This window comes from Trachurus japonicus, chromosome 9 (assembly GCF_045865225.1).
Source record: "Trachurus japonicus isolate A0001 chromosome 9, Traja_1.0".
Lineage (NCBI taxonomy): Eukaryota > Metazoa > Chordata > Actinopteri > Carangiformes > Carangidae > Trachurus > Trachurus japonicus.
In genome coordinates this window covers 11,785,088-11,802,571 of record NC_140915.1, presented here as the reverse complement: position 1 = coordinate 11,802,571, position 17,484 = coordinate 11,785,088, and the positions used below count along the sequence as shown (strand labels likewise).

The following is a 17,484-nucleotide window of genomic DNA, read 5'->3' as shown; positions in this document are numbered from 1 at the left end:
CAGGGCTGTGTTTAATCACCATTACACTTGTCAGTCCAGTGAAATGGAGCTCAAAGTTGATGAATCACCTTTAAACTTATGTATTCATTAGTTTTCTTCATTTTCTATGAGAATAAACTGGATAGCTCTGGGTTCTTTGTGTTTGTCTTCTTTTTTTCTGTTTTTCCAGACATTTCACAGCCTAAATGATTTGCTGATTATTTGAGAGAATATGTAGCGGCGGCTTTGATCAATAACTGTCTGCTACTGATTGTTTTCAAAACAACTTGAACAGAGTTGGAATAAAAACTTGTTTTAAAGAGCAACAGCAGCAGTTGCTACTAAAATATTAATCACGATGTGTTTCATGTTTTTACTTGCAACTTGTCTTTTATTTGTGTGAAATAAATGAAGATCATTTTGTGAGATGATAACCGCATCTCATGTTGTAAATGTGTAGTTTTGAACCAGAAGGTTTGATGTCTCTACAAATACTCCAGAGTGGGAGTGCAGTGAGTTCATGGGTATATTTATTTATACTTAGCTACTGTCATAATCCAAATGACAGCCCTGTCACCATGACACCACGGCTCTGATGCCTCTAATGCCGACCCATTAAAACCAGCCACAGCTGAGTCTCTACCTTGTCGTGGGCTTTGATCTCTGCACCTTTCCTCATCAGCACCTCGATGATCTGGATGTTGCCACAGCCGGCCGCGATCAGGAGGGGAGGGGTCCCGTGCTGCAACACAAACACACATACGAATTATAATTTTAGCTTCCAGTGACCTGGGTTATGTGATTTTAATGCATTTTATGGTGTCGTAAACGTTGTTTTAAATGGAAAAACATAATTAGAGGTTCTTAAAAAGTTAATTTGGGTGGATATCTCTCTGGTTTTACACAGCAATAACTTCTCATGTGTCTAACACTTTGTAAGTCATTCATAAAAATACTTATTGGAGGGTATAAGAAGAGTTTTTGCTTTTTAATTTAAAAAAAATTGCTGCAAATCAAGGTTTGAAGGTAATAACTTTTCTAAAACTTGTACATGCACTTATAAAAAATATTTAAAAACACACATATAAAGATAGAAGAATACTTATTAATAAGTGCTAAGGCTCTTAAACTTAAAAAACTTATTTTATTTGTCAAAAATAGGCTACCAATGTGGTCACTTGTCTGGTAAAGAGTTAATATAAATGATGGTGGAAGTAGGAGCTGAGGTGAGAGAAAGAAAAGATGGAGGAAAATGTCACGATGACCTTTATCTGCATCAGTTCTCAGCTCAAACACTGAACGAAGTTAGAAACTGGACAATTACGAGCTCCGACTCTTTCTACCTATTAAAATTCTTCCCCTCTCTCCGGCTGTCGAGGTCTCGTCACTGCTTGTAGTTCATATTTCTACACTCCCTCCATCCTCCATCTCCTTCTCATTTCTCTTGTTTTCTTCTACACTTCACTGAGTTTAATAACATCACGCACCCCCATCCCCCCCGTCGTCTACCAGCTGTCAACAAACAGTGTCTCCTCAGCGCTGGAACATGGAGCAGAATGAAGATGAGGCCGTCGTGTCGGTATCTGACCATCACTCTGCTGGAGATGAAGCAGCTCGGTTTCTTTTCTGCAGCTCAAACAGATGTTTCCTCTGCTCTTTGTTCAACCTTTAGCTACACACCTGTCAGTGTCTACACATAACGACACTGTCGTATAACATCTGTACCATCAGGTGGCGGTTTTTTAGGAACACGTAATCCAACAATCCTGCAGTAAATCCTTCAAAAAGGTCATAATCAAATTATTTAATTGACTGATCTAAAGGGATAGTTCAACATTTTGGCAAATTGGCCCATTGCCATAATCCCTATAGTTTTAGGAGTAGGTTTGTTACCTTAAATTGTCGGTGCAAGCTATTTTTAGAACGGCGGAGCAGAGCCGCGAGCTGCTCAGAGCTACGCTACGGAGGCTCATGGGATTTCTTGGTTTCCCTCATCAAACTCATCAAATACACAATCCAACAACTCTAAAACTCTCTGGTGGACAAGTTGTGACCTGCACATTCACGACCACGCTATGAGATAATAACAGAACGTTACGAGACAGAGTTGTTTTAGAGGCAAATGCAGAGACTGCTTGATGAAAAACTATTGAACCTACTGCTATGACTAGGGATTATAGCAATGGACCAATTTGCCAAAATGTTGAATTATCTCTTTAAACCTTTGTCAGACATATTTTTATCTGTGTATCAGTGTGTATGAGGTGGCTGGTAACAACAGTTTCTCCGTCCGTCCACACAAACACTGATGCGACAAAGAAAACAGCTGTTTGCGTTTAATAAAAATGAGGCACTGACTTGCAGAATCACAAGCTGCACCAAAAAAAAAAAATCAATTTAGGATCTTGTGATGAGAAACATCTGCTCAGTCTGAGAGAAGAGCGGAGCATGTGAGCGAGCGCCCTGACACTCGACCGATGAGCTGCTGATGTGACGACACTGAACCGGAGAAAAAGAAAAAAGATAAGACAACCTGGAAATAAAAGGAGGTGTTGAAACGTGAGTCACCTTGTTGGGCTGGTTGACGTCGTAGCTGTTCAAGGAGCCGAGCAGATGCTGCAGGCCCGGCACGTTGTCGTCGTTGATGGCGTGGATGATGGCCTTCATCACAAAGGAGTCTTCCTCATCCTAAACAGGTGGGAACAACAGTCACTTTACTCTTCCACTGTTCAAAGGAGGATGACGTAATCCTGTGAACATTAATCCTGTTAATTCTCCCCATCACATGCCCCCCTAAGTCTCTCTTTCATCTTTTCTTCACCTCAGACATGAAAACACTGAAACAAACAGAAAAACTGCAGATTAATATTATTATTATTATTGTTTCATGTTTTTTTTTCTTGTTTTTTTTTTTTTACTTTTGCATCTGTTGTGGCCCAGTTTCAAAACATATTAAGACTGTTTCTGTCTCTGTCCGTGACATGTGACCCAATAACCTTCAGCCAGAGTCGGCCGTACGGACGGAGCAGAATTGGCCGTGATGCTCTGCTGCACAAAGAGACGAGGAGGACGAAGGCAAGGAGGTGAGGAGGAGGAGGAGGAGGAGGCGAGGCTGATGTGGCATTTGCTCGACCAAGCGTAATACTCCGGCTACATTCCTCAACACAACCTCCTCGCTGGGGGAGCCGTGACTAAACCACCACAGAGCGAGATGCACACACATACACACACACACATAACACACACAAATCTGTCCGAGCAGCAGAGCGACTGCTGGGTAAGTCGCTGCTGTCAACACAGCTGTGTGAGATTTCTTCTTTTTTTCCTCCTGAAAATGCTAATTCATGACACAGGGAGGCGGCGGTTTTACCTATTTATCTCATTTTCTCTTTGCTGTGTTTGATTTCTCTAAAAGAGCAGGAGAATCTGAGCCGAGTGACTGATGTGTAACTCCTGCAGGTCATCATGGATAACATGTTTCCACATTTAAAAAGAAAAACAGAAGGAGAGCGTTTGAGTCTGCCGTGGTGTCTCTGATGACTGAGAGATCAGCAGTGACACTGCTCAGACAGAGGATGAGTAACGTTCCTGTGTCCGTCACCGAGTTGAGCTTTAAGTATTTTGTCCGGGTGGATTAACGTGTGACATGTTGCAAAGATCTGACAGAGTGAGTGAAGCACAAATATTAAACGTGAAGCGGTTTCAGTTGCTAAAATGAAAGAATTTGCAGATTTTCCTTTTTAATATTGTGTCTCTAGAGGTTAAAATCCTCTTTATCTAGTGAACAGCAGGTGATCTCATATTGCAGTCAGATATTAAACACTGCTGGTTGTAGCAGCAGAGCAAAAAAAGATGACACGCGACATTAGGTTCAAATGTACAAGACTGTGAATAAAATAAAAAACAGATACAACAGATGATATGTTAATCACTGCTCCCACTGTGCATGAGTGCTGTAAAGTCAGCAGCAGAGACTTTGTAGAAAAAACAGATAAAACATTTATCAATTGAAATTATTTAACTTTTTAGTTTCTGGGTCAGAACGGGGGTGAATTCAGCAGCGAAGACGCCGTTCAGATTCACACTTCTCTATAATGAATGAACGTCTCAGAATCTGACTCGATAAAACTGACAAAACAAAATCTGATCTCTCCAAAACAAGATTAAATAATAAAAAGTTCCAACCATCACATGAAGCTACAGGATTCCTATGTTAACCCAAGAAACAACAGAAAAATACTGTAGTACTCCAACAGTAATGGACCATCCATTTGCCCTATATAGCCCATCATAATGAGCAAATATTTTTTTATCCCCAATAGTTTCTTTTCCAGTATAGTTATCATTAGATTATTATCTTCTATACATGCTCACCCACTCAAACACTATCATTTCACATTTATACACACCCATAACTTTATTTTGACTCTTTTTGTTTCTTGATAAATAGGCACTTTGTATTGCTTTCTCTTTTGTTGTTGTTGTTGCCCATATAGGGTTTTTAACCTCTCCCACACTTACTATTCTTCTTTCATTTCTGTTTTTGTAATTGTCCTAATCTTTTATGGTGCAAATAAATAAATAAACTAAACTAAACTAAACTAAACTAAGCTAAACTAAACAACTGCTACTCCCACAAACTCTACTGCGGCACATTTCTTTTAAATAAATAATAACAAATTATAATTGACATTCTCAGTTGCAGGACCAAAACTGTGGAATAATTTGCCACAAACAATTGAATCCTCTCCCTCCATCAATATTTTAAAAACCCGGCTAAAAACCCAGAACACACATCTTTTATTTTACCTATTAATGTTTTTCTCTCTGTCTCTCTCTCTTTATATTCTCTGTGGTTGTTGTTATCTTGTGTATAATTGTAATATAAAGCTGACTTGATAGATTCATCATTAAAGAAAATAACCATTAGTATGAACACGCTGCTCCCACACCCTCTGACACGGAGCCTCTAAGACCCAACACAAACAACTGCTTAGTTGAACATTTACAGACGTGAGGGTTGGAGGAGGGGGTGAGGGTGGATGAAGGGGGGGCTGCTGCAGTAAAACCCACCAGCTTGAGTAAAGTCTTTAAATGAGCCACTTAACCCTGAAACTGCTCGGCCAATAAAGCCGTGATCTGCTGCTCTGCTCTGGAGCTTGAACTTGTGAATAACAATCTGCTGCAGCTGCTGTTCTGTCGGTGACCTCCAGGGGGCGCAGCGTCTTCACCATGACGACCTCCTCCCACCTGTCAGCTCACCTGCTGCCACACAAGGAAGTTGCTGTGGTGTAAAACCCTTTTGAGGAAACACAGGCCCGGCGCTGCAGCAGCAGCTTTGTAAATCATTAAACCTGCAGTGTTTACATCTCAGCGGGGTCGGGCCGGACCAGGCCAGAGCAAATCGACTTTCAGACGCACAAAATGACACAAAAGACGTTTTTTTATGCGCGTTCAAACTGCGCGTTCAAACTGACACGTTCATTAGTAAGAGTTTTGTTTCTGTGGAGGCACATTCCTACCAGCTCAGCCTGGTTTTAAGGTCACACACACACATACACACACACACACATACACACATGTTCAAATTCCTTCAATGCTGCAAAAAACAAACATCTGACCTGTGGCAGCGGGAGGAAACGAGGAGCAGATCAATTACACGAAGGAGCTCCAGATTTCTCAGAGAGATTGTCGAGCTGAAAATACCAGAGCTGCAAACTGAGAGAGCTCGGGGTCCTAATAACTTCAATAAGAGAAAAAAAAACTAAACAAAAAAAAAAAAAACTGGAGCTCATTAAGTTACCAGTCCCCAGTCAATCACTTTTATTTGGCTTATATTAAAGATGGGATCGGGCTGTGGGGTTATGATAGCAATCGTCCTCATGCTGGAGATGTTTTTCCTCAGGAGGAATTTAAAGACTTGATGATGTTAAAAGCTGCAAATCCCATCGACTGTTAATGAAAGTGGATCAAGATCCTCCGTCTCCTGTGTATTAAAGGTCTCATATTGGAGAAATAGAGACGTGCGTGTGCAGCTCTAGGTTTTATATTAATACTGTGAAAGCATCACAGCCTGCATTCAGAAACTGGGCTTTAAAATGAGCCGTCAGGACTTCCTGTGTCTTTGTGATGTCACAACAGTGGCACAACCTTTTTTTTCTTTTTTTCTTTTCTCTCTCTCTTACCAGTGTGTCGTCACTGCGCGCCACGCTCATGTTGCTCCTGGACAGGAAGGAGCGGGACAGACGGTTGCATAAGGAGATGAGTCGGACGGATTGCTGGAAAAGAGAAGAAAAATGGCGGTGCGTGAAAAAGAGGAAATCAAGAGCGAGAACAAGTTCATGTCAAGTAGAAGAAGACGGTGAACAGGCAGGGCAGGTGTGGACATGAAGCAATTTTCTGCTCTATATAAATTCACTTCTCATGGCTGCCTGTTCGCTCTGTGATAATAACCCACTGTCCTTCCCACTAATGTACTGGATTCCCTCAGGGGGCAGAGCCAGACACACATCAAGAGTTAAAACCTAAAAAAACCCCACAAAATATGATGAGACGTGACAGCATGGTGCCGAGTGCATCTATCAATCACCATCCGTGCTCACAAGTCTAACGGCTTCAAATATAAATGAATATCTCCTTTATTTGTTTCACATGCAGGCGACCTAAAGCACATTCCTCATGGTGTTAAAGCTTAAAGGAGTCAGAGGACAAGAGCAGTTTTACTGTGGTTATAAGTTCCTCCTTATAACAAGCAGATGTAACTCATTAGTAAATACATATATGTATATCTATACATATATGGGACAATGACATGATGCAACCCAGTGTCAAGTGGAGTAACCAGTATTTCTTTCATAAAAATCTGACAGTATACATATATTTATTTATATGTACACTTATAAGTCCACTGTAGGTGGATAAAATATGTATTTATCATTCTTTTGTGGTTATATCATTTGACATTTGTCTGACTTTTGTTAAAAATGGTTCAAATTTCATTTCAAATGACATAAAACCAACATGAATATAAAATGTACATTTTAACACATCTGATGTAGCATGGTTTTAAGACAGTTTTTAAAGACATTTCGGAATTGTGGCTCTTGCCTACCCGTATTTGTCACTGACCCATATGGGGGGGTGGTAAAGTATAGTATCATAATATTTTGCAATATTGTCTCAATACATGAACGTATACATACACATAATACACTTAATACATTAAGTTTTTTGTGCTATAATACTAGATTACTTGATTTGTCTCATACACAAGTCACAATACTAGATTCACTTTTTATGACTGTGATTTCAGTGACATTTAAACAGACTGATAACTTTATTGTATTGGATAAAAACAGATGGTGACATAATTTGCAGTTGCAAAAAGGTAAAGCATTGTAATATATCGCAGTATACTATTGCAATATATATATTGGCAAAATACTGAAAAAGGCAATAATATTCTATTGTGACTTAAGTATTGTAATAATACTGTATCATGGGGCTTCTGCTCGTTCCCAGCACTGATATATATGATGAGCTTTTCTTTTGAGCTTGAACTCAACTAAATCTGAACCTGTTCACATCTGGATTTTATTCACCATTTGTTTCAGTCTGGTGAGACAATAAACCTGACAGACTTCCCAGACTTCAATTTCATTTAAACAAACCATAATTACAGCTCAGCATTGTCAGGTTTTGGTGCCAATTTTACATCTGTTAAATAAATAAATAAATAAACCTGCCAGTGCACCAGTGGCAGCCCGAGCTACAAGACAGAGACGTGACGTGACAGCTCTGCAAAAAAAACAAAAACAACAAAAACCCACGGCCGACAGGAGAATCACAGCGTGACTTGCAGCCTGAGTGCGAGCAGAGCTGGGTCAGATGTGATGAACCAAAACAGACAAGGAAACAACCAGCGCAGCCGCCCTGGTAGCAAACGTGATGGCTATGGCGAGGCTGCAGGCGCTGTGTGGTGACATTAAAGTCCGTCTGAGACAGTTTTTGTCAAAGTGTGACCGTCTCAGGGATGTGGTGGTGAAGTTACAGCATCACAGAGAAGCGACTTACTTTCCATTTCCTTCGAGCTGCAAACTTCTTGAACTTCTCCATGTTGACGGCCGACTCCTTCCTGCTCAGAGCTTGTTGAGTGTCTTTTGGCTGATTTCACAAACAGACAGAAATATTAAAAGATTATTCTTGGCCAGATAAATGTGGTACAGAATCAATTATTTGGAGACTTGGCAACTTATAAACTCAGACTGTCGTTTCAAATATAAACGACTGCCACAAATAAAAAGGAAGAAGAGGGATTTTTAAATCCAACTGGATCCAAAATGTTTTAATATAAACTGAGATGTCATCAGTCCAAACCTTGATCCAGGGATGCTGAAGGCTGTCCTGGATCGTCATCCTCTTTCTGCAGACAGAAAATAAGGAGGAGGAGAAAGTACATGTTAATTTGTTGAATGCATTTCCAGCAGAACAGTCCCATGTACCGGTATTTTATAATGTAACACTTAATTTGTATGTTTGTTTAACAGGATGAAAACTCATTTAACATGTACAGAAATGTTTTGGTTTTGGTGTCTAATGAGCCGTCGAACTCAAGAGCCTTGATTGTGTTTCATCATCATCATCTCACTGGTAAACAGAAAGAAAAATCATATTGTAATTATTTTTGGCAAACACCGTGTTTGCAAAATGAGTCATGCTTTAATTTGCAATGGTAATTTTTTGCATTTCTTTACTTTTCATGAAAAAAAATATAATTGCTGATGATGATGTGATTTTTGTTGAAGCTTGGGGGCGACTGTGGCAACACAACGCTTCATTTTTAGTTTGTTGTGACACATTTTATCTTCTATCGCAAATTTTGGTGATTTGGATAATGAGCTTTACTTTCACTTTTTTTTGTTTTTTACAGTGTTGGTTAAACAAAACGAGGGCATCATATTAGACTCTATTGATATTTTTTGATTCTTTTTCATTATTTATGACTGAAATATAATTAGACAACAATATAAAAGATGTTTAGTTGGTTTCAGCCATATTTAATGGTATAAATGTGTCAGCGTGTGACATCATAAAAGATTCATACAGATTAAATATTAAGAAAATGACTTCATTTTGCTCTTAACTCCTCTGCACTGACAAAAAAACAAACAATGACCTAATAACTGTCTTGTACTGTATATTGACCTTTACTGAACTGGAAACATCCTATTTCCGCTTTTATTTCCAACTTCCCTTTAACACTACAGATACAGTACTGAGACAAACTATTGACACAACGTACAAGTAAGGGAAGGATTAATGTAACGATTAGTATAATGTACTATCCTCCCAAAGATCCATTCATTTACACAGATGTGATACTTCATTTGGACGAAGATGTTTCCAAACATAGCTCCAGCACTTGATCTCCTACACACAGATTATATTATATTAAACTAACATCATTAACTGAGTGATGCACGGCCGGCCGGGACATCAATTCTTCGTATTGAATTAACATCCGACGTGGCAGTAAAAGCCTTTAAAAAGAAACTGACTGCAGCCTCCACTTCCCTCCGTCTCTCGCTGCCACATCCTTTAAAACAGCAACGCATTGTTCTACGAGTGTTTCAGTGGACACGCCACTTCCTCACCGTCTGAACCTCTTCGCCGCCACATCCCTGTTTCTCACACACACACCTGAAAAAGTGAAAACCCACAAACACCTCACTCTGGTGTGTGTGAGGTGAAGTAGAGCTGTGAACTTTATGTGAGGAAATGTCAGGACATCACAGAGAACAACGACTGCTGAGCGTTATTAAAGGGATAGTTCAACATTTTGGCAAATTGGTCCATTGCCATAATCCCTATAGTCATAGCAGTAGGTTCGTTATCTTTAATTATCGGTGTGAGATATTTTTAGAGCGGTGGAGCAGAGCCGTGAGCTGCTCCGAGCTACGCTACGGAGGCTAATGGGATTTCTTGGTTTCCCTCATCAAACTCATCAAATACACAATCCAACAACTCCAAAACGCTCTGGTGGACAAGTTGTGACCTGCACATTCACCACGCTATGAGATAATAACGGAACGTTACGAGACAGAGTTGTTTTAGAGGTAAATTCATGCAAAACCGCTGATGCGCGTTGCCTTCAGGGCAGTTTTTCAGCAAGCAGTCTCTGCATTTACCTCTAAAACAACTCTGTCTTGTAATGTTCTGTTATTATCTCATAACATGGTCACAACTTGTCCACCAGAGCGTTTTGGAGTTGTTGGATTGTGTATTTGATGAGTTTGATGAGGGAAACCAAGAAATCCCATTAGCCTCCGTAGCGTAGCTCTGAGCAGCTCACGGCTCTGCTCCGCCGTTCTAAAAATAGTTTGCACCGACAATTAAAGGTAACAAACTCACTGCTATGTGTCCAGATTTTTACCGAGCTATCTCTTCTCTAGTAAACTCCCCTCTGGAAGGGTATAGCCAGGACAGTACGGCGGAAACAACTCGAGTCTCTTTTCTTTCTTCTTTTATTTATTTCACACACAGTATCCGATGGTTAGCCTGCCTGCTACAGCTAACTTTACACCGTGGGTTAGCTTCTCGACTAGTAGACTAGGTTCGACTGTTTCGACTAGCTCTTGACTAGTATGTTGACTAGCAGCCCGACTAGGTTGTAAACCTAAAAGTAAAGACAAACACAAAATGTACTGTAAACATTATACAGATATTCATATTAAATGATTTCTTGTTCACAGTTGCATTGAACATTACTCACCGACAAGGCGTACCGGTCCTGACAATAACTCACAAATGAGGTAGAAAAAAAAAAGGACTGTGCCTTGTGGCACACTGTGCATGCTCCTACGCACGCGGTCTGGGGGTGCAACTTAACACGTATCACGCATGACAATGAATTAACAGCAACGGCTGCTGGAAAGTTCTACACTATGACTATAGGGATGGCAATGGGCCAATTTGCCAAAATGTTGAACTATCCCTTTAAATAGTAATGTCTCTCCCGTCTTCTCAAAAGGGGGGATCGTCATTAATCCTCCTACGTCAGTCCATTTCCGTGTTGATTCGCTGCAGGTTTGTAAAAGTCGCTCTATTCTTTCGCCCACTGTCTGCACAAAGCAACCTGTGACACATCTTCCTCTCTTTTACTTTCTAGCCCGTCTAAATGAAATTATCTCCACACCTACAATTATTCACCTCCGTTACCCCCCCCACTCACATTCACACTCGCTCCATTGTTGTAGTGAGTAATTACATTCGCGGGAATGAGTTTTGGCGGGCGGTGGGTTATTGTCTCCGAGTGGTCGTTGCTAGAGCAACTCGTTATGAAGGAGAGACTCTCGCAGGTTCAGGTCTCTTATTATCTATAGAGACGAGGGAGTTTTATTTGGGGAAACCTGCGGAGAGCGTTGACTCAATTTTCTTGTCAGTTTTCTGAGGATTTTATCAAAAGCAGGAAATATTTATCTTTTTGTCTTTTAAACTACATTATTATCGAAATTACATAGAGATGAAGCATAGACAGAACTTATTTATAACACAGCTTTAGCGTTTTTAAAATTCCTACTGGGTAAAAGGCCGATGCTCCCGAGTGACACCGCCGTCCCAGACCGAGTCGGAAAGAGGAACTTCACACAATCACTTCCCAAATTAGACACAGAGTAACAGAAAATAAACTCTTCAGCTACAGCTGAATATATGACAAATATATATAAACATACAGTGGCGGCAAAAAGTATTAGAGCACTTTCATATTCAAGAGGTTTCGGTTGTTTTTGTTGAATTGGCCATTAATCATCATTATTTTCTATAAACCATAGAACAGAGCCATCGTAAGAAGATTTAGGTCATTTTCCTGACAAAAAACAAGCTAGGCCTGTTTCACTGCCAAATTATTTACAAAGTCTGGACCTGAACATCGTTAAGCAAATTTGGTACAGGATGGGAAAACATTAGTGTTTAAGTGCTAAAATATATTGACACTATGCAGCAAAGATGTGCTGCTGTGATTTCTGCAAAAGGTGAACTTACATAATTAATATTAAAAAGTAAATAAAAACAGTAGTAGGACTCACTTCATAGAGTAACCATCTGCATATTTTTATCAACATTATGAAATTAAAAATCATGTTTTGGAGGTAATAAAAAGGTTATTTCAGATCCTATTTTCAGATCCTTCAGCTCTTGTGCTTGATTACGCAGTTAATGATTGATTGTCGGCCAAACAAAACCTTCCAAATGGACCACAAATCAAGAAGATGTTGGATTCAGAGCTCACAAAAAACATCTCAAAAAACCCTAAAATAACATAAACAAACATCCTGGGGTCAAGTTTCTCTCGCGCAAATGAGATAATTTGACTATTGAATGTCTCTGCTTGTGTTACAGCTCAAAATTTAAACTGAAAACCCAACCAACAAGATGTTTTTCGCTCTTCTCTATTAATTTAGTAACTCCACAGATGTAGAATCTGATTGGGTGAAGTTTGTAGTCCGAGTCTGATCTTTTCCAAACAGTTTCCAATCAAACCTTGACATATGATTCTGGTGCATCAGGTTAAAACCTCAGAGCTTCAACGTAAAAACATCATGAAACTCTTCCCGGAGCAGAAAGTTCATCATCTACTGTAATGCAAACAACCGATCGATCGGTCAGACTGATGCTGATCACACGTACTTGGGGTCTTTGACGAGGAGCTTCGCTATGAAGTCTTTGGCCAGGATGCTGGTGTTGCTGAAGAAGTCCTCGTCGAACGTGTAGTCGACGGCCGACACGTTGGCCAGCGTCTCCTGCTTGTTGTCGCCCAGGAAAGGAGACGCACCGCTCAGACTGAGAGACGAGAGAGAGAGAGAAGGAGAGAAGGAGAGGAAGAGGTTAACGACAAAGTTAGAGTTCAAATGCAACTATTGATCATTTAGGTCGGTGGTTCTATAAATAACATCTGGGGACTTGTTGAGGAGGTTCCCAACAAAAAATGTTGTTTTCAAAACATCTGTGAGCAGGACAATCAAACACAGAGTTAAGTAACGTGTCCTTGACTCCTTGATGTGAAAAAGTTTTAAAATGTATGATTTTTCAAGTAAAATTGCATAAAAATTGTTTGTTCCAACTTCTAAAAAGAGACACCTAACTTCTTTTCTGTTCTTTTATTCATTTCTAAGTGGATATTTCTGCTTGCTAGGCCTCTAGTCGGATAAAACAACACATGTGAACTGAGTAATTTTAGCTGCTGGACACTTGTGATAAGCACTTCCATTATTTTTGATTGATCAACAATTAACTAAGGCAACGACTGGCAGATAAATCAATAAAGAAAATGAGTACACAGCTTATTATTTATTTAGTAGTTATTTATATTCTTACTTAACAGCAGCCCCCGCTAAATGTGATAAATGTGACAGTACTGTATTTGTAAAGATAAGGTTGGAGGTGTTCACACTGATTATTGATTAGCAAACAGACAATGTACACAGAGGACAGCGATGGATTTCTTTCCGACTGCATGTTCAGCTCTTTGTTTGTCGCAGAATCTCTGATATAATCGACTTTAAAAGCAGCAGCAGCGGCGTGGTCTCGTCATCTGGCTCTTGTAATCAAAAGGATAAAATGAAATAACACTGGTTTTCAATTCAAACACTAACTCGCTCACTGCTGATTAGCTCCGGCCCCTCGAAACAAAAAACTCAGACCTCACCCCTGCGCTGATGGCGGGGAATGTGATTAAAGAGCTGCGTAGCAACTAATGGTGACTCATTAGTCGAGGCCTGGCTATCAAAACTGAAGTGCGTGATGTTTGTTAGGCAGCTAAGAGAGAGAAAGAGAGAGAGACAGCCAGCTGGACGACTCTCAGCTGTGAGGAGTTTTTGAGGTGGGGTTTTGGAAATTTCATGTGAACACACTTAAAAAAATCAGCAGATGCAGTGACGGGACAATTTCCTCCAGCACGCAGGACCAAAAAACCAGGGCTGAACATCACGTGTGGTGCTGAGCCTGCTTCCTTCACTGCTGAAGCCGTTTCCAACACTAAATGCTCATTAAAGGGATAGTTCAACATTTTGGCAAATTGAATGAAATTCAGTCATTACTGACTCTCCCTCATGCTGATGAATACTCCGGAGTAGTTTTTTTATTCCTCAAAGTGCCTCTGGAGACCCGGGAGGCCGGTTCGTAGTCCAACAAAAACTTTATATGAGATTAATAGGGACCGACATGACATGAGAGGCAAATTCAATACAGGACTGTTTAGGCTGTAAAAATGTCCTAAATGACATTTTTTTTGAGTAAACTCTGGACTATATCCCTTCAGGGCACTTGGATTGCCACGGACGAGCAGTATGGAGGAATATTACAAGGTTTTTGTATAGTTTTATGGACCTTTTTGTGTCGGGTGCTATTGACTCTCATATAAACATTTCGTTGAACTATGAACCGGCCTCCCGGGTCTCCAGATGCACTTTGAGGAATAAAAAACTACTCTGGAGTATTCAACAGTATGAGTGTGAGTCAATAATGACTGAATTGCATTTTTTGGTGAACTATTCCTTTAAGGCAATGGGCGAATTTGCCAAAAATGTTGAACTATCCCTTTAACATGGCACGTACGAATCTATCGACTTGTACGAGCTTCAGCTGCTCGGAGCAGAATAATTAAAAGTCTTCACAAGGCTGCACAGGCAAAGTGTGAAGTCAGGGATCATTTCATCCAGCGTTTCTCTCCCAGATGAGACCTGAAGATGCAGAATGGACTTTTTTTTTTTAATACTGGAAAAAAAAAAGCCTGTCTTTGCAACCTACAACCCAAATTAGGGCTCCAGCATCATCATCACCACTTTGAGCTGATTCACCACATTTTCCCCAGAAGCTTAACAGCAGGTTACGTTACCTCAGGCAGGGCAGGCGAGAGCTTTGCATTGTGCACACAGAGGAATCTCCTGCTGCTACTTTGCCTAATGGAGCTTTCATTACTTTGAGGCAACTGGGTCATCACTCAAGACAAAATGCTTCGAGATGCCAACTACAATAAATAAACACACCCCAAACCCCTAATGTTGTTTTTTTTTTAACAATAGGAGCTGAACACGAACAGTCGGAGAACCTTTCTCTCTCTCTCTGTGTGTGTGTGTGTGTGTTGCTCTGCTGGGATAACAGCCAGTGAGTGAACCATCTATTTTCTACCTTTGCCAGGCGGCGGAGCTGTGACAGCTGTGTGGGTGGACGGCTTGAGCAAAGATCCTGTGTGCATGTGTTACAGTATGTACGTCTACGTCTGCATGTGTGTGTGTGTGTGTGTGTGAGGCTGTGTGTAACGTAGAGACAAAAATGATGCATCATTTTTTTTTTACCAGCGCAGCACCTACACATTTCTCTCCCAAAATGAAGCATGTATTGTTTGTAGCTGCTTATTATACAATAGTAATAATAATATTAATAATGAGATAACACCTGTGCTGGCATTTGTCTTTAACTTTCCCTTTTTATCTATATTTCCGTAGGTAATTATGTGCTTAATGTGCAGGTTTTTGTGCGCACATGTCTTTGTGTTTGTTTTCACGTAGGTGTTGCTCCCCCCCCCCCCCAGGAGAATAAAAGGTGAGTGGGAGCTCTAAAAGCCTCGTTGCCGCGGTATAAAGAGCGGACGGCTGCATCGTGGAGAGCAGCAGCAGCGGCAGCAGTTGATCCGTGGGTCGCCGAGGGCATCAACTTCTCTCTCACTGTTGAATTAACGCTGCAGACGGAGGCTTCAACAACACTGAAAGCTTCTGGCTGTGCAGGATGAAGATGTTTGTGGATGAGATAAAGATAAAGATCAATTGTTTGACTGAATTAGTAGCGAATTATGTGTTTTTAGGCCTTCAGCACAACCTAAAGAGGTTTGAAAGGTCACCAGTTTGAGTCCCTGGATGAGTACAGACAAAATAGAATGGATTCTTCTTTTTCACTTTTTTAACTGCAGAACTTACTGATTAGATCAAAGACGACAAAGTCCAGAGTCAGAGAGATGGACTAGACGACAGCAGCCCAGAGATCAGAATTTTTAAAAAAGCCATGTGCGAGGGTTAAAAATTAAAGTAAAACATATTCCAGATGTTTCTGTGTACTGTAGATGCCTAAAAACTCATAATAAAATTTTAAAAATAAAATCTCTGGACCACCGCTTTCATTGTTTTCATTGAAAATATGCATTCACCATACACATAAAAGCTGACCGAGATAAAGATGATCAAAAAAATCTAGAAACATTGTGAATGAATGAAACAGAGGTTTTAATGGAGATGAACTAAGAACTCACTTTTACAAAAAGGCATTTCTAACCCCCTAGGTGACCAGTGGTGCACCTATTTTATTTTATTTTCTAATTTGTTGGGCTTTTATACTTGAATTTTCTTGGTTTTTACTTTTATTTTACTTTTTATTGGTTGAGCCTGTATTTTTCTTTGTTTTATGTATCTTACATGTACAAGTACCTTGTAACTATGTTAAGAAAGGTGCTATATAAATAAAGTTTATTATTATGATAAAAATGTAATTGCAGATTTTAGAGAGTGTATGCTTGTCACTATGGTAACAGAGGAGCCTCTGCGCTGTGGTCGACAGTGACTCACTGATAACTGATTTAATAATAATGATACAGTAATAATAATAAAAAGCCGATCAGTCAGATCAGCAAAACAAAACGTCCTGGGATGAAACGCAGCCGCTCAGCGTCAACACTAAAGGAGCAGTTCCACTCTACTGCTCCGTTTCTCGCTGCAGGGCCTTCTTATCAACAAAGACGTGAGCGGGCCGACGAGTTCAGCGACAAGAGAGGTCAACGAGTCGCCATTAACCTCTTTACGTCTTTTTAAAAAAGCCGTGTTGCGGAAGCGGCGATGGCGACGCCCTGGAGGTTTGAACACTGAACATGTGAAGAACATAAAGGTGAAGCCGGTGACGCGTGTTTTGCAATTTACATTTCACACAATTATCCATTGTCAGAGGTGTCAGCTCAGATACTCACAGAATGTAGGTGATCACACCGACGCTCCTGCAGAGAGGAGGAGGAGGAGGAGGAGGAGGAGGAGGAGGAGGAGGAGGAAGGAGAGGGGGTTTCAGCATCAAACACTCTGACAGCAGTGCATCACGCAAAAACATATATTTACTCAACAGCAGCTGTTCGGGTTCTCGTTATGATTTCAAACAGCATATGTACATAATGGTCGCTGTGGAGCAGATTGAGTTTTTTTAATTTACTCACCACATGTCTGCCTCCAGGCCCAAAGGTTCATAGTTGACTACTTCTGGAGCTGCAGGGCAAATGCATAACACAGAAGTTTATTATTCAGGTCAACACCACAACACAACATAACATAACATAAAACTGACTTCACCTCAGATCTGATTCAACGTGAGCATTTCTTTGCACCTTTATTTCAATATTTACCTACAGTATATATTCTTTCAACTTCTCTTCTTATCACATTCACCTGAGTTCCTTCAATGACCTCACTGTCACAC

The 17,484-nt window shown here is 40.4% G+C and overlaps 1 protein-coding gene across 2 annotated transcripts in view; it reads right to left on the bottom strand.

The window, feature by feature from the left end:
* Nucleotides 1-17,484, bottom strand: part of dapk1 (death-associated protein kinase 1) — a 96,501-nt gene that overhangs the window by 31,404 nt on the left and 47,613 nt on the right. For both annotated transcript variants that reach the window (XM_085785927.1, XM_085785928.1), the window contains exons 5-12: nucleotides 17,225-17,273; nucleotides 16,988-17,014; nucleotides 12,667-12,819; nucleotides 8,356-8,401; nucleotides 8,053-8,142; nucleotides 6,165-6,257; nucleotides 2,548-2,667; nucleotides 623-721 (exon numbers count right to left, since the gene is read on the bottom strand). In XM_085785927.1, coding sequence (XP_085642053.1) covers nucleotides 623-721; nucleotides 2,548-2,667; nucleotides 6,165-6,257; nucleotides 8,053-8,142; nucleotides 8,356-8,401; nucleotides 12,667-12,819; nucleotides 16,988-17,014; nucleotides 17,225-17,273 — 677 coding nt within the window. The remainder of the gene's footprint in view (nucleotides 1-622; nucleotides 722-2,547; nucleotides 2,668-6,164; nucleotides 6,258-8,052; nucleotides 8,143-8,355; nucleotides 8,402-12,666; nucleotides 12,820-16,987; nucleotides 17,015-17,224; nucleotides 17,274-17,484) is intronic.